This window comes from Lycium barbarum, chromosome 11 (assembly GCF_019175385.1).
Source record: "Lycium barbarum isolate Lr01 chromosome 11, ASM1917538v2, whole genome shotgun sequence".
NCBI lineage: Eukaryota > Viridiplantae > Streptophyta > Magnoliopsida > Solanales > Solanaceae > Lycium > Lycium barbarum.
The window spans coordinates 74,860,680-74,879,676 of NC_083347.1; the positions used below are offsets into that span (position 1 = coordinate 74,860,680).

Genomic DNA, 18,997 nt, shown 5'->3' on the forward strand with positions numbered 1-18,997 from the left:
ATATGGCACAGTTGACAGGGGGTGTGCTGTGGCCTTTGTTGTGATATATGGCACAGTTGACAGGGGGTGTGTTGTGGCCTTTGTTGTGATATATGGCACAGTTGACAGGGGGTGACGTTGTGGCCTTTGTTGTGATATTTCTATGGATATATGTGTTTCTTTGATATAGCTATACTGATGCATTTATTTTGCCCATTCATTGACACGCCTCAAATGTTTTCCAGGATTTTATGTCTATATTGATTTCATGCCTTACATACTCAGTACACTATTTGTACTGACCCCCTTTCTTTGGGAGCTGCGTTTCATGCCCGCAGGTACAGACACTCAGTTTGGTGATCCTCCGGCTTAGGACTTCTGCCCAGCCACTTGGAGAGCTCCATTGTTCCGGAGCTTGAGTTATTTTGGTACAGATCCTTTTGACGTAGACTTTGTTATACTCTTAGAGGTCTGTAGACATATGTGGGTTGTGTATATATGGTTTGGTCAGCTATATCGATGTAGTTCGTTTTGGATGTCCCCGTGTATAGTGGCAACCTTGTCGGCTTGCATATTTGTTATGTTTTGGTTAGCTGTGACTTCTGAGGAGACAGGTTCTTTCTAATGTATGACATGATGAGTTCACAACATGCTTTTACAGAGTGTCATATTTTTTTTCAGTTTCAGTCGGATTATATCTAGCTGGTCGTATACGGGTGCCCACCTCAGGCACTAGTCATGGCCCACCGGTTTGGGTCGTGACAAAAACTTTCAATCTGCAGTCAAATAATAGCTCTGAATAACTCTTAGTCTCTCATCTACTTTGTGTAAAAGGAAGAGGAAGAATGTAGAAGTTTATGTTGCAGGAATTTTTGTATTGTTGGAATTTTATGTTGCTAGAATGTTTTCTAAGTGCTGAAAATCTACAACAAATCTATTATTTATAAGGCACCTTTTCAAACAAAGGATGCAATCCATGAGAATAGAGGCACCTATTCACATTAGGAATTTTGAATCACCCTAAAATAACTAGCAATATTAAACATCGAATACCAATACTTTCGATTTCGATTCGTCAATTCAGTATTTACCAAAGTATTGAAACGCATACTTGTTGTTTCAATCACAAAAGACTCAAAGAGAAAAATTTAATTCTTTGTTATTTTGAAAATTGATATATAAGATTTATTTTACACATATAAATTTATTCTTGTACAGTTTGATATTTTTGTTATCTTTATAAAATTAAAACCTACCCTAGTTATTCAATTAGTTATAGATTTATTTAGAAACCTAAGATTTTTTTAAAGGAAACCTACTAATAGGTTTGGTACTACTATTTTCGGTGGTTAAATCAATTTTTTAAAAGAATCATTAGCACCCTTGGTGTTCGAAGGCTTTGACACCCTTAAAAGCGATCGCGACATCTCACCGCGATTGTACAATGCACTAGATTGCAGATTTGCACATCATGTGAAACTCACTCGAGCCCCTTGATCAAACTCAAACCATGCCAACAAATTTTAAATAATATTATTGACTTAAACTAACTCTCAAAACATATTTTGACACAAATGCTCAATAATAGGAATTGTGTGTGTGTCTATATATATATATATATATATATATATATATATACATATGTATATATATTAATTTTTCTAAACTTTATAAAGGACACATCCTATCAAAAGAAAAATCCAAAATAAAATACGTTATCATTTACCTGTTTTTTAAACCTTCCAAAGGAGTGGGTGAGGAGAAAACTTTAATCAAAAGTCAAATGGTCGTTTAATAAATTACTCCGTTCATTTTTACTTGTCCACTGTACTAAAAATAAATGTTCATTTTTACTAGTTCAATTTGAAAAAGTAAGACATAATATACCATTTTCCCCTATCCCTCACTATTAAGTAGTAATTATTTCCAATTCATTTTTCAATGAGTAATATGACTTATAATAATTAGGAGTGATATAGTAAAATTACTATTTTGTTTATTGCTCCTTAATATGTCTAAGTCCAACGTGGACAAATAAAAATGACAAAAGGGAGTAGTATGTTTTTTTATCTTTCAAATTCTAAGGTCAACGATTCACCAGAGCCGACACGCATTATGCGATCCTTTCTACCCGTCCTTCATTTTCATCTAACATACCTTCAATAACCCATATCCACAGCTTCCCTGTATTCCTTTCCTAGCATCTACAATTGGCAGATATTTCTCCCTTGTCCTTATATGATTCTTTTACGTACATAAATGTAGCAGATACTAAATAAGGTACCAAACGAAATTTCTTTAAATTTAGGTTTTCTTTTTAGAAAATTGATCAGCGGAAAAATCTGCCGTTTTTTGATATCTTTCTTTTGAATCAAAATTGTAGTGCAAATACATGTTTCTTCCCATGGTTTCGGAATATCCGCTTTTTGATTTATTCAATATATAATTCTTGGATGGAATTTTTCCGGAAAGTCAAATCCGTTAGGTTAAAAGTCTATCATGCGAAATTGTACATTAAAAGATCGGCTTCTTTCTAGGATGTTGATTAATTAGTGAACCGATTTGACATTTTTTGAATTTTTCTCCTGTTTTAAAATCATAGTGTAACGTGTATCATCCCTTATTCTTAAAATTTTATCCTTTTCTTTTAGCTGTTATAGAATCCAAGGATGGAATTCTTACATAAAGCCAAATATGTTAGGCTAAAAAGCCACCATATGAAATTCTTACATGCTAATTCCGATCAAAAGAACGTGTTCCAGCATCGTCATGGAACTTCTAAGAGTGCAAAATGGACAGTTGAATTCCCCGAAGGGGTCGATAATGTTGTACGTTTCAAAAGTTGCTATGGCAAATACCTCATGGCCACAGATGAACAATTTCTTCTTGGAGTAACGGGTCTTAAAGTTGTTCAAACTTTACCTATAAAATTGGATTCATCAATTGAATGGGAACCTATTAAAGTTGAATCATCCTTAGTGAAGCTCAAAACAAGCTATGGGAAATATTTAAGGGCAAATGGCGGATTACCTCCGTTTAGAAATTCAATTACACATGATGTACCTTATAGACATCAAGATTGGATCTTTTGGGAAGTTGACATTATTGAGTTATTGCCTGAACCTCCCAAAAACATTTCACAACCAGAATCATTACATGATGATTTAGAACCTCCCAAGAACATTTCAAAGTTAGAATCATTACATGATGATTTAGAATCTCCAAAAAACATTTCACAATCAAAATCATTACGTGACGATTTAGAACCTCCCAAAAGCATTTCACAATCAAGATCATTACATGATAATTTTGAAGCACCCAAAAGTGTTCCACAGCAGCCAGAATCATTAGATGATGACTTGAATTCCTCCTTTCGTCTCACATTTTCCAGGAGATCTTCCAATATTGAGGTTAGTTTCCTATATATAGCGAGTGTATGTTCAACAATTTATATGATGTCAAAATACAGTAAAATATATGTATTAATTAACATAGAGATTAAGTTTTAAGTATTATTAACTGTACTTTATATTGACTTTTTACATTATCAAGTTAGATTAAAATATAAAAATATGTAACTTTTCATTGCAAGCTAGATAAGATAACTTGAAAAATAGAATAACATGTTGTAACCATATAAATCACACCATTAGTTTTTTTAAAAAATTATTGCCAGATGCATAACCTAAGTGCTCGATTGGTTGTATGTATGTATGTATATGTTATTACTGAAAGAGATTAATTCCGTGATTATTCTCATTGATGGAATTGGTAAATATACCATCGTTACAATGTCCTAATAGGATACAAAATATACTAACCTAAATTAGAAGATTTACAAAATATTCTATGACTACATATTTACATTATTTATCACACCCCCGCAGTCGAAACGGGAGGTTTACGAACGCTGAGACTGTCCCGAAAATCCTCAAATAAGACCTGCGGCAGTCCTTTAGTGAAAATATCGGCGAGCTGATAGCGGGACGGAACATGAAGGACACGTACGTGGCCGCGCGCCACCTTCTCACGAACAAAATGGATATCCATCTCAATGTGCTTGGTGCGCTGATGTTGGACTGGATTCCCTGACAAGTAAATGGCACTGACATTATCACAATAAACCAAAGTAGCCTTAGGGACCGGACAATGTAGCTCCAAGAGCAGGTTACGTATCCAGCATGATTCAGAGACAACATTAGCAACCCCCCTATATTCTGCTTCCGCACTGGAGCGGGAAAGAGTAGGTTGGCGTTTGGATGACCAAGATATCAAATTGTCTCCCAAAAACACGCAATAACCCGACGTTGAACGTCGTGTGTCGGGACATCCCCCCCCAATCAGCATCAGTATACGAAACCAAATTAGTAACTGAAGATGGATAGAGATGCAAACCATGATCAAGAGTACCCTGAATATACCGAATAATCCGTTTAAGAGCAAGCATATGCGTATCTCGAGGAGCATGCATATGAAGACAAATCTGCTGCACGGCATAAGAAATATTCGGTCTGGTGAAGGTTAGATACTGAAGAGCACCTGCAAGACTCCGGAAATGAGTGGGATCTTCACAAAGATCACAAGAAGCGGCACTGACCTTTGGCTTAGTGTCAACCGGAGTGGAAGAAGGCTTACACGATGACATTCCTGCACGCTCAATAATCTCTGTAGCATAACTTCTTTGTGAAAGAAACATACCACCCTTGTGACGGGTCACTGCAATGCCAAGAAAATAATTCAAAGGACCTAGGTCCTTCATTGCAAATTCTGAGGCAAGAAGGGCCATAATCGAACAGTGGAGAGTATCTGAAGAAGCAGTAAGAATAATATCATCCACATATAGTAAAATGTAAGCCAAGTCGTGCCCTTTGTTGTAGATGAACAATGAGTTGTCGGACCTGCTATTAACAAAACCAATGGAATAAACAAAGTCAGCAAATCTTTTATACCAAGCTCTCGGTGCTTGTTTAAGCCCATATAAGGACTTGCGCAACAAGCACACATAATCGGGATGAGATGGGTCTCGAAAACCCATTGGCTGATGCATATATACTGTCTCCTTGAGCTCGCCATGAAGAAATACATTTTTGACATCCAACTGATGAATGGGCCAATGCTTAGAGAGAGCTAGACTCAAGACAGTGTGAATCGTAGCTGGCTTTACGACCAGACTGAAAGTCTCACCACAATCAATGCCAACCTGCTGTGTTTTGCCATCACTTACAAGACGGGCTTTATGCCTCTCAAAAGCACCATTAGACTTTTCTTTATGAGTAAAAATCCACATAGACCGAATAACATTCATATTAGGTGGACGGGGTACCAACTCCCACGTCTTATTTTTAATAAGAGCATCATATTCATCATTCATGGCCAATTTCCAATTCGGGTCACGTAGCGCATCCAACGGATTACGAGGTATAGTGGACCTGGTAACTGTCGTATGTAGATTAAATGGGTGCTTGGGCTTAAAGATCCCGCGCTGACTACGAGTGACCGTGAGAGTTTGGGTAGGGGGCTGCTGGATAGGAGGAGGAGTGGTGGAGTGGTGGAGTTTTGTGGGCTGTTGGCAAGTTGGCTGGGCATAGGTGCGGGCTGGTCCAGCGTAGAGGAAGGGAGACGCTGCTGCCCAGCCGAAGGTGGTGTGGGCAGCTGGCCCAGACCAGGCGGAAAACCACTGGGCAGCGGGGGAGGGGGACACGGCTGCGGTGGAGAGTGGCCGGTGGCGAGATGACGGATCACATAAGGGGAAAAATCATCATCAAGGAAGTCATACGTGGTGGGAGTGGAAGTGTGGATTTTAGAAAACGAAAATTGAGTCTCATCAAATAACACGTGACGACAAATAATGATTTTATTTGAGGATAAATCAAAACATTTGTAGCCACGATGGCTTGGTGGATATCCCAAAAAAACACATGGAGTTGACCGAGGTTGCAACTTGTGAATAGTAGGAGACGGAAAAAGGAGATAACTTAAACACCCAAAGACCCGGAGATGAGAATAAGATGGTTTCCGTTGATAAAGGACTTCTAAAGGGGATTTGTGACCCAACAACTTGCTTGGTAAAATATTAAGGAGATAAGTCGCCATTTGCAATGCATGATGCCAAAAAAATGGAGGAATGGAGGCATGAGCAAGAAGAGTTCGGATGACATTATTTATTGAACGAATTTTTCTTTCGGCTTTCCCATTTTGAGAGGATGTATGAGGACAGGAAAGACGGAAAGACATCCCATTGGACGCACAAAATTTTCCGAATTGCCCATTATCATATTCCTTCCCATTATCGCATTGGACATTTTTTATAGGACGTTCAAATTGAGTAAGGATATGGGACTTAAAATCTATGAATTTTGAGTAAACATCAGATTTTCTAGCCAAAGGGAAAGTCCACAAAAAATTAGTAAAATCATCCAAGAACAAAACATAATAACGATGCCCCATAGAACTCAAAATGGGAGAAGTCCACAAATCACTATGAATAATGTCAAACGGAAATAAAGTCTCGGAAATAGAACTAGAAAAAGGCAACCTAACATGTTTACCAAGAACGCAAGATGACAAATACTAGATGAACTAGAACTATTACATTCAATGCTTTTATTGTGCCTAAGAAAATCCAAAATAGAAGCTCCCGGGTGGCCCAAACGATCATGCCAACATGTAGAAGACAAGGCAGCAAAAGTTGATGGTGAATGGATGGGGTGTTTGAAGGTGGACAATGGATAAAGAGCACCCCTACTATTACATCTCATGAGAGCCATCCCCGTCCGGAAATCCTTCACAGAAAACCCATAAGGATCAAATTCAACACTTACAAAGTTATCAGTAGTAAACTTACGAACCGATATTAAATTCTTTACGAGTTTTGGAGCAAGAAGGACATTATTTAATAATAATGGAGGGTTTGGGGGAGGCAATTTAGCACGACCACAACCTTGAATTGGAATTGACTTACCATCACCAACAACAATGCCACTATTATGATCGCTCAAATTAAAATAAGACGAGAGAGTACCTTTTGTGGATGTCATATGGGATGTGGCGCCGGTATCCATATACCGATTTGGATCGGGTTGGCTCAACGTCATCGTGTGCATGGCCGATTCAATATCAGTCGGAGTCCACTGCGTCGTTGGGCCTGCTGCTGCATACGCCTGCTGCTGTGACCGCGAGCCCAAAATTCTAGGCTGGGCCATGGACCTGCCACCAGAAGAAGGTGGCTGCGGCTGCCACTGTTGCTGTGGCCGAGCCCACTGCTGGGTGGGATACGGGCAAGGGGGAGCCCATTGCGGCATCCACCCCCATGGCCACGGTGAAGAGGACTGCTTCCACTACTGCTGCATGGGGGACTGCTGCCGGTCGCCTGAGGCACGACCACCATGGCGACAGTTGGAACTGCCGCCGCCAGAACCACAACCACCACCGTTACTTTTCCCGCCTCTAGAGCCACAATTTTTGTGGTTATTTTTGCCCCGATGATGGTGAGCACGACCTGAATTTTCCATAGTAGTGGAGTCATCAAACTCACGTTGGGAATTAGCCACCATAGCCGTGGGCGAGTCATCATGCATTTCAGCCAACGCCTTTTCCTTAAGGCACAGACTTGACCGAGCTTCGGAGAATGATGGAAGAGGCTTACTTTGCCGGATGTAGGTGCCCACATTCTTGTACGCCTTGGTGAGGCCAGCCACCATTTGAAGAACGAGGCGGTTGTCGGTCACCGGAGCCCCCACGCTCTTGAGTTGATCGGCCAAGGTCTTGAGTCGTTGAGAATACGCCGAAGCGTTCGGAAAATCCCGCAACTTGACATGAGAGAAATCATGTTCCAATGCAATGGCACGGGAGTTTTTGTTGTCTTGAAAAAGATTACGGAGGCGATCCCAGGCCTCCTTTGCCGATAGATCTTCTTCGATGATCGTATGCAATAAGTCAGTGGAGATGGTTGCATACACCCATTGAAGTACCATGGCATCCAAGGTGGACCACAACTCCTTTTCTTCGTCGATGGAAGGAGCCTTCTCCTTTCCGGTCGGGAGAATGTGGGAAAGGACACGGTGAGACCGGGCATGAAGCTTGAATAATTCAGCCCAAGCCGACTAATGATCCGTTTCCATCTCAAGAACGATAGGAATGTGATTCTTGATGTTGGAGACAGCCATAGCAGGAGGGAACTTGGTGTCTGCCATTGATGGAAAGCAAGAAGGTGGACGGGAAAAAAAAAAAAGGAAGAGGATGACGGAAAAATTAGGGCAGCGGAAGAGGAGGAAAAGAAACCCTAGTATCTGATACCATGAAAGAGATTAATTCCGTGATTAATCTCATTGATGGAATTGGTAAATATACCATCGTTACAATGTCCTAATAGGATACAAAATATACTAACCTAAATTAGAAGATTTACAAAATATTCTATGACTACATATTTACATTATTTATCAATTACCAATACTTGAACAAAATCCAGCATTAGTCATGCAGTGTTTGGTTAACTTTTGCTTTTAATTACTTGTGTACAATTCAATTGTTTGGTTGTTATTTTTGTTGCTATGCATAAGTTATGTAAGAATTTATGTACCTTATTTTATGTGAGATAGAAGCTAAGGCGAAATAAGAATGAGCAAATTAGCAATACATGAATTAAAACAACTAAAAGGACCAAAATAACCATCATATATTAAACATTTCTTTAAAAGTAAATAAAAACATAATTTAAATTATTAATCCCTGCATTGAGATTCATATTCATTATTAATCATTGCACTATTGATTCCTACATTACTATTTCTATATTACACTAGATGATAGTAAGCCCGTGCAAGCACGGGGCCAACACAAAAAATGAGTCAATTTAGTAATCAAATTTTGAAAGTACTACTACATAAAAAAAAATTAATTCAATCAATTAGAAACATTTGCTATAGTCCTATATTTTTCAGGTACAAACTTATGGCTTAAGCGCTAGTTTTGGCGAGATCCCTGCCTTCCACGATTGAAGTGAAGGGTTCAAATCGCATTAGTTTCATTTTCCTTCCTCTCTCCAAACATAATATAAAGAAATTCTTCTGTTAATTTTCACTAAGTTTAATTTTATCATTTTATGAACTTATTACGACTCAATTTCGGTTACACCCCTTATATTTTAAAACAAACACTTATCTCCCCTATAATATATATGAAAATTCTACATCTGCACTCCTTATCTATATCTGTAACTAAGTATATTAAAATATAATTATTAAAAAGTAAATTATAAGTATAAATAAGAAGCTTTTGTGTATTTATTTTTATGAAATTTAACAAAAACGATTATTTTTTTTAATATCTTTATTCACGCATTTGATTAAAATAGAAAATAAACATTTTTGAAAAACGTATATTTCGAAAGTATATTAATAAGAAATGAACACAACGTACTTAATAGGATATAGTGAATATAAGTATTAATTTCCTACACTTTAAACATGTAATTTATTTGTATTTTTATTAGTAGATATAAAATCTTTAAATATTTAGTAACACACTTTTTATTGAAGAAAATAATGAAAAGAAGATCTAAAAAAGTTTACAACCAAGTAGAAAGGAAAGATGAAAAATAATGATTTATTTTCAAGGTAAATGTTGTAAAAAGTTAAGAATGCCCATAATTTGAAAATTCTTGGCTAGAAGCAGCCATGTCGATCCAGTTGATTGACTGGCTCTTTTAATATAGTAAATTAATTCTAACCCAATAAACGACTTAATTAATGGGTTTGTTTTCCCATTTCTGGCCCATCAGACGAAATTAATTATGGGCGCTAACCAAATATATAAACCTATACACTGATTAAGTATTATTATATGTCAACTGTTCATTTGCTAGGTATTATCCTTTGAGCAGTCATAAATATAATTATCCCCTTGATTAATGTGTAGCCAAGACTTGATGCTTCCAAGTCGAAGTCCGAAGGTCGGGTAATTTATTACTATGTGGCAGATGAGAACGGAAATGTGAATGACACTGTGGAAGGGCCTTCATTTCAGTTCAAAAATCAAGGGCTAAAGGAACTGACACAAAAGTTGGAGGAAGAAACAGGACTCGATAATGTTACCTTGTGTTTGCGCAACAAATTAAATGGGAAATTATATCCTCTTCGGTTAGAATTACCTCCCAATAATGCAACTATGCATGTCGTGGTAATGCCTGCATCATCTAAAGGTTAGTACTCTAAATCCTCCCTTAACATTTCACAACGAATCTAAGTTATATATACTGATTGCGTAAAGTTTTGGTTTTTGCACCGTCAATCTAGTTTAACCTATTATAGCACATTAGTTATCGAGTTTAACTTTTATGATATTAAGCGTAAATCAATTTTTAGACTATCAACTCACCTAATCTATAACTACTTATGACAGTCCATAATAGGAGTATCTAGGATTAATAACTTGAAAAATGTAATTATCCCCTTAACTAGTGTGTAGCCAAGACTTGATATGCTTCCAAGTCTAAGTACGAAGATGGGGTAATTTATTACTACGTGGCGAATGAGAACGGAAATGTGAATGACACTATGGAAGGGCCTTCATTTCAGTTCAAAACTCAAGGGCTAAAGGAACTGACACAAAAGTTGGAGGAAGAAACAGGACTCAACAATGTTACCTAGTGTTTGCGCAATAAATTAAATGGAAAATTATATCCCCTTCGGTCATTATTACCTCCCAACAATGCAACTATGCATGTCGTGGTAATGCCTGCATCATCTAAAGGTTAGTACGCTAAATCCTCCCTTAGCATTTCACAACAGATCTAAATTATATGTACTAACTGCTTATAAGTTTTGATTTATACATTGTTGGTGTAGTTTAACATATTATAGAAGGTTATTTATCGAATTTTATTTTTATATTGTCAAGTGTAAAAGAAATTTTAGACTATCAGGTCACTTGAAAGATGACAATCTATAATAGGAGTAACTAGGGTTAATAACCTGAAAAATACACTAGGTTGCCTTTTAACAAGTTAAGATATATACACTAGTGATACAAAAATTCTTTACGTTATCAATGAATATATATTAATCATTAGCTATCATTTTATCAAGTAGATAATTTCAATTTCTTTGAGTGACCTAAACTAAATTGAACTTCCTCAAATTACATGGTAGACTCACCATGAAATCCATAGTGATCCACTTCTGTTTCCACTTGGGAATAATCATGCTCTGAGCTAATTATCCACCGTGTCTCGGATGCTCGCTATCCTTGACCTGCTAATAGTTCAAGCATCATGAAACAACGTCTGCAACATTTCCTTTATATTCCTCCACTAATATAAATCACGTAAGTCTTAATAGATCTTGATGAACCCAAATGTACAGAATACTTTGAGCTAAGAGCCTCCTCAAGATCCAGTATCTTCAAGTCATCAACAAATAACTAGCTATTAATGTCACGCCCCAAATCCGGATGAGATGGACTGACACTCGGTGCCTTAACTTAACCGAACGAACCAACCTGTAATATCTCATATAATCGCGAACAGTGATTCGATTGCTAAAGAAGAAAGAGAATTCTTGGTTCAGTTCTCCACCTTAACGACGGAAAATAGGATTGAATTTGAGTCTGACCCATAGTGATCATTTATCAAAGAATGACTCTGGTTATCAAATGATTGAACAACCGGGAGAAATTTACTTATGATACTTAGTTTATATTCATAACAAGCATCTAATGAATTATGAGTTCAATCCATCCCGTTTAGCAGAAAGACAGATATTCCTTGCTTATTATCAGACAATCACTTATTCACAAACCTCGTGTGGGGAAAATCATTTTCATTTCTCATCTCATGGAAAATCCCTTTCGCTCCACTTAGCCTTATCCCCCTCTAGGGGTATTTTAGTGATAGGTTCTATAGGAACATCATATAAACTTGATATAACTGTGCAGAGAAGATAACAAGATATTTCAGTAAGCAACTCTCTGTATATATCAAAGGCTGAAACATAACTCACCTGGACAACTGAAACATAACACCGGTACCTAACTGGAAGTGAAAACATACGTTTATGAAGCCTCTAAGATGACTAGAACTGAACAACTGTCATATTTTCAGGACAGGGCCCCGACCTACCGTAGTATCTATACAACAATAGGTATACAAGACTCGACTCAACTCGGCTTCAGATAGAAATAGAGCTCATCACTCAACAACTAAATATTTGTAAGTGTCTAGCGAGGCAGTCTATCAACCTGTGCATCTGAACCTGCAATATGAATACAGCACCCCCGGCAAAAGGGATGTAAGTATAGAAAGAATATAATTGTACTCATATGTAAGGCAGACAGGATAACATATGCAAATGCTGAAGCTCATATAAGAGACAAATGAAACATAATCGAATAAGTACATCAAAAGTCTAGGAAACAACTTATAGGATTATATATTAACTATTACTGTACTGAGGACATTCTGAACATTCTTTGAATCTTTCTGATAAGACTTTTGAGCTGTTATCTATAGCAATGTTCTTGGATCGTTCATTAATTTGGAACTCTTGTACATTATGTTTGTTCTTAGTTCTGGGGAACCAATATCACACATGAGCATCGAGGTCACAGAGGGCATATAACATGTGAACTAGCATATGAAACTATTGTACATTAGGTTCCTTCTTCATTTCTTAAGAACGAGTGAGTCATATGAGATGTGTAACAAATGAGAAATGAACCACATAAGGTATATAACATATGAAACTACAATCTACAAGTATACTGAGTACGGCCTGTGCGTATCATCATAACTTATTATATGGTATGCAAATATAGCCTGTGTCGAGAACAGTCTGTGGCGTATCATCATACGCTATCATATAACATGCCAAATATTGTGTCACGCCTCAAAACCCACCCTAGACGTGACCGGCATCCGATGTCATGAACAACATCGGAAGAACCTAAAAAATGCAATAACAATATTTGAACCCGCTAGGTTCAATATTCGCCTCCAACAGTTTATAAAATAAATGTAACAAATCATGAATATATGAATTAAATCAGCGGAAGTCTTTATTCACCAAATACTTAGTCAAACGTAATAACGTGCCCGAGAGTTAATCAATAACTCAACAACTACCCACAAGAACATATACTATGGAGCTTCGAAGATAATGAGCAATGTCTAAATCATCGGGACGCAGCCCGAAACTAAAAGACGAAAAGTAAAGATAGAATGGTGCCCCACGAACAATCATGCGGGCTCACCGAATAGTCTCGAAAGCAGCAAGTTCTCTTAAGTCGTAGGCGTATCACGAACCTGCTCCTCAATGATACCTAACATACCATAAAAAACAACAATGGTATGCCTGAGTACTGGGTACTCAGTGAGTGTCTAAGGGGCAATAGTTAACAAAACAAGATATAGTGAATAAAACCAATAAAATGATATCAATGAAAATAACAGTTCAAACCCAGGAATAAAGTGAGTCAACAACATTAAAGAGTCATCAAAGAACCCAACAATGACAGACACTTTAACTTAACTCCTTACCATTTACCAGGCCAAGTATTTCACTGACGAATTCAAATCACCACAAGCCACTCACAGGCAACAAGATATGAAACAAGCCACTCACAGGTAGATCAATCAATCGATACTCCGGGTTAGAAAACCGCGGAGGCTAATCGTCCTCTGGACTAGCACAACAATAGATACTCCGGGCTTGGAAGCAACGGAGGCTAATCGTCCTCTGGACTAGCACAACCATAGATACTCCGGTCTAGAAAGATACGGAGGCTAATCGTCCTCTGGACTAGCACAACTTGCCCATACAGGCCCAAACACCAACAAAATACAAATCATGGCATATTACCGAATCATCAATCATGACTTAGAGCCGAATCTCACTTCTCAAGTCATCATCTCAAAATGGAGGCATTTCAAGTCATAACCGATTTAGAATCTTATTCAAATCTCTTATTCAATTTCAAGTTCAAGAAACCCATTCAACAACAAAATAAGTTTAAGGTCCAACCTTTAGAAGATTAAGCTCAATCATCCAATAATGGGAAAAGCGAGTTTCACAAAGTAGTATAGTTCATATAAGGTTCGATGCGGGCTTGACCCTACACACGCATGACCTTGTCTAAAAGAAATCATCTTTAATTCCAGAATAAATTCCACCAAACAAGAGTTATAACTTATACAAATAATCAAGGAAGGATTCTCAAATACAATTCATGCTTTCACAATATACGCGTACTTCACAAGTAGACATAGTTGAAAAGATGATTTTTGGAATATAGACATACCTCAATAAAGATTTTTGGGAAAATCTAGACATACATGAAAAGACGAATTTTGAAATATAGACATACAAAACACCTTCATAGTCAAAAGGAAAGAGACATACCTTGATACGTTAAACAAAGTTTAACAATTCTCTTTCCTAATGAAGTACACCCAAACCCTAGCTTGAATCACTTTGGGAAGAATTATGCTGCAAATCCTAGGTTTTGATCACAAGAATCATGGTAAGAATCATGGGTTTGATGTTAGAATAGATTAGTAATGTTAAGGATGTTCTTACCTTTGATTTGAAGACTTGGAGAGATGATTTTCGTGCTTAGGGTTTAGAAGGATGAAAAAATGGGAACAAAATAAGACCATACCCAATTTAAACCCAAATTTTCTGCCAGAAATGGAGAAAATACGGCCTACAAGTACGTCCCGTACTTCTAGCCCGTATTTAGGCTGCCAAGACCAGTGAAGAACGGAAGAAGTACGTCCAAAAGAACGTCCCGTACTTTAAAGTACGGCCCGTACTTTCCGGGCGTACTTTGGGCGAATTCTCCAGCTTTTGTGCCCTTCAGTAAAATGGACATAACTTTTTGTACATATCTTTTCTCGGGCTGGGCGACCTACCGTTGGAAAGCTATTTCAAAAATCTACAACTTTCATCAAGGAAGGTTTTCCAAATTCGGAACACATTTTAATGAAAATCGCTCAGAAGACAGACGCATCAAAACTTAGGCGAAGTTAAGATCCCTTAAGAACTTCAATTGTTGGTTTGACTTCAAAACGACCATCTTCCACCCGAATTCATCAAGAATGGGTTCATATAGATATAATATCATGTTAACACTAGATTGTTACACATTTACACCTAACTCAGATTTACGGGATGTTACATATGGCCTGTGCCGAGTTCGGCCTGCCGTGCATAGCACGTATAGGTAACCACAAGGGTACAATCCACATATAGCCACTTGGGAAACAACTACTATACAACACAAAGCTACACATTAATCTTCTGAATATCCCTTTGAATCTGTACAACATATTTGAGAGTATACGAATAGCATCCTTGGAACCTTTATTCATTAGCTTATGGAAGCGTTACACCTGATCTGATGAAACCATTAACTTGTGAAGATGATCCATTCACTAAACATATGACATACAAATTTCTCATGTAAGGTTCCCGACATTCCCAACTAGACAAGGAGTTTTACAAGACCGCATGAAAGTCTGATACAATAGGAACACTATCACATGAAAGGGACAGCTGATCATCAAATATATCACAACGTTTCGTTCTTAGGAATCCATATAGGAATGGAGACATGTGGTATGACTTCACGTCGAAGGAGACAAACACGATATAGATATATGTATTTACTATTATATGATCCTCACTCAATACTTCGGAACCTGTACACTAATCCCTTGAATGATCTTACTCTCGTGAACTACTTGGGATGGCTATATCAAAGCAATTCATCTTAAGTAAAGGCACTACAACCCAATAACGATAATTCTGGAAGCTGTCGATACTTAAGTGAGGAACTATAACCCAATAACGATCACCTAAAAGTTATCAATATGATTCATCTCAAGTAAGGTACGTACTCTAACCCGATAACAGTAATCTGAGAACTCGCTCCAAGGAGTGGAACAACTTAATGGAGTGTTGATTCGTACGCTTATGACATACTCCCTCCGTCCCAAAAAAGAGGGTAAATTTTCCTTATTAGTTTGTCCAAAAAGATTGGCACATTTCTATATTTAGAAATAATTTAACTTTATGAGATGATTTACAGCCACACAAATATTTGAGGCTTGTTTTGAACCACACATTTTAAAAGTCTTCCTTTATTTCTTAAACTCCGGGACAAATCAAACTAAGACAATATTTTTGGGACGGAAGGAGTTGCTCTTATTCGACTCGTGGGACTGATAACATGGAATTTACATACTTTCATGATTCTTAGACTTTAAAGCTTATACATGAGAAAAAATAAACCGGAAGTCGTGCCGTAGTGGCGAAACAAGAAATAGCCTTACATATCTTGGCTTAATCTTCAAATGACTACGAAGAGTCAATCTTTCTGATAGACGCCTAACGTGTTAAGATTGGGCTAATATCAATATAACAGTAGCCCAACCAAATACTATAGATATATCAGCACTATCGTCAGATAATAAAAGAGCGACAAGCTCCTGAGACTATATTTCAATGGTGTACTCCACACTCGACCTCCTTTTAATAATAATCAAGCTCTATATGAGCTATCTAACCACATGCAGATCTCAATACCACATGAAAAAACTCCTTAATTGACTTATACAACTACTACAACTTGAACTCATGACTTCCAATCACAATGCCATGAGTTTTTAACAAATGCATACCTTAGACGCTCATACAAGCTCGTAGAAGGACGTAAACGGTGAATTGTACTTGGGTTTCCTTCCTTAAAGCATCCTGACACCTTATTTCACTATGAAGAAATCTCCGACTAACTAGGATCCGGAGGAAACCGAGGTTAGAACCGTAGATTCATGGAAGAAACCATCATATTGTAGTTGGGATTACACTTATATCGGAATCACATGATGGATGGAGGAATTCTAACGAGTATTGCTCTGAAATAATTCGTTTAGGAATTTATGAGAAACTAGCCAAATAATCTGATCCTGACTATAAATAGGCTGCCACCCCCTCACCTTGGCTGGCGGCACAATGGCCGGCTCGCCAACTTGGTCGCTAGGCTCTCACATCGTGAGGTCCTTTTTTGCCCACCGACAGTTGTGCACTCCTAACCTTAAAGGAGAATAATATTATATGCCAATGTCGTATAGACGAACGGTTTAATACGCTGGAAACTAGACTCATAGACTTTTGATTTGGTAGGTGGATCACCCTGTAACTCTCAAAGTTCCTAGTAAACTGACACATATACTAAAGGATTTCAAATCTTAACTTTAAAAAAATCCTCCGCGACTTCTTAATCGCAACCCGATATACTTCCAACCTTGACATATGACTAACATATGACTCAAATACTTCATGACGCAGCCTAGTTAGCACGACGAGCGTTACAATTAAATCGAAATATTCCATCATCACCTTGTAACTGATCTAACAAGCCACCAATATACAGAATAAGATACTTGTCCTTTATAGTATTAACTTGTACAAACCATCTATGATCGATACAGATTGCATAGACCCATCCTTCTTAACAAACAGGGCTGGAGTATATCTAACAAGATAAGACCTCCGGTCTAATGAACCCCTTCGCCAGGAGGGTTTGCAATTGCTTCTTTATTTCCTTCAACTAATTATTAGCAGGACTCACCTTATTATTGTAGGGTGAATTTAACCCGACTGTTTAACCTCAATGCATATGACGTAAACTTTTCCCTTGCACGCACCTGTGTCTATTGATGTTCTCTTCTCTTCTCCTATCTCTGATTTTGATAGCATGCATGTGTCATTGACTTGTCAATAATGATGGTTTCTTGCCGTTGAAATGCAGCAAGAGAATAGATCGAAGATAGATCCCCCTCCCAAATGTCGGTGGAGAGAGTCTACCATGTAATTAAGCATGTGTTTAAAAGAAAGAAGGATCAAACTTTCCACAAGAACCGTACCTAGCTAGTACATTTCTTCTTATTCTGGTTGTACTCATTCACGGTATTTATACTTTAGCGAAAATGATGCTAGTGCTACCATCATACATGTAGATCTCTGCAGCTTCCAAATTTAGGCGCATATTATTTGTTGGGAATCGACGAATACAACCGCTTTTGACATGACTATTCAATGTATTATTGTCGGATAAATTTAAATTATATATACTGTAAATACTTTTTACATTATCAGTAGACTTATCTATTGTAACATGTTAGTTATTATTCTTTTCATGTTATTAATGTTTATCCTGGAGATTTATCTATAATTACTGTATAAGGCTTGATTGGGTAGATATTTTTAATCGTTGACATCCAACTCACATAGTTTAAACTTTTTTTTTTTTCAAATTTAGCTTATACTAGTTCATGGGAACGTGCGTTGCACGTTTATTCTAAAATATTTAGTAAATAATTATACTGCAATACGATATATTACACCTGCATAAAAAAAAGTTTCAAGTTCAACAAAAGTTGTGGTTGGAAAATACCAATCCTTTAGATGAACTCAAATGAAAACTAAATAAAATATTGAGCATAATAAACTCATATACAAAATGAATGGAGATAAACATGAGAAAGGAGAATATATAACATAGAGAAATGGAGCACTACGTGGGCAAAGGGTCTATAAAGAAGGTGACCTTTTGATAACAACCTAATTGGAAACTCTAAGGAAATCAAACGAAACAAAGCGGAAATTAAAAGGATAGTTTAGAATTGCGGATGAGAAGATTAGAGGATAGAAGCAAGACCCAAAGGATAGTAACTCTATGGACAAATTTGGGTATATGAAACCCAAATTCTTCCAATTGGCATCAATTCTAAGAACCTATACTATTTGAATTCAAGGAATTACACAATTTGAAGATCCACAAATGAGCAATCTAATATGAACTCAATAGAAAATGATTCAATTAGTAACTAAGAAATCACACTTAGTCAACCAAACAAATTATATTAATCTCTACTTAAGCCTGTCAATTGGGTCGGGCCGAGCCGGGCCGGGCCATATAAATGCAGGTCACATGGGGTCGGGCCGGGCCATAGTTAATG

General features: G+C 37.4%; 1 protein-coding gene across 1 annotated transcript; it reads left to right on the top strand.

Annotated features, from left to right (window-relative positions):
- The first annotated feature begins 2,201 nt into the window (after positions 1–2,201).
- LOC132619920 (uncharacterized) lies at positions 2,202–10,185 on the top strand. Its single transcript, XM_060334672.1, has 2 exons — positions 2,202–3,389; positions 9,898–10,185. The coding sequence occupies exons 1-2, from the start codon at positions 2,649–2,651 to the stop codon at positions 10,183–10,185; spliced, it is 1,029 nt and encodes a 342-aa protein (XP_060190655.1). The 5' UTR covers positions 2,202–2,648.
- The last annotated feature ends 8,812 nt before the right edge of the window (positions 10,186–18,997 follow it).

Excerpts from the sequence above, each read along its gene's own strand:
- LOC132619920 (XM_060334672.1), top strand. The coding sequence starts at position 2,649 with ATGGAATTCTTACATAAAGCCAAATATGTTAGGCTAAAAAGCCACCAT. Across the intron at positions 3,390-9,897 it reads GGAGATCTTCCAATATTGAG|CCAAGACTTGATGCTTCCAA; the intron begins GTTAGTTTCCTA and ends ATTAATGTGTAG.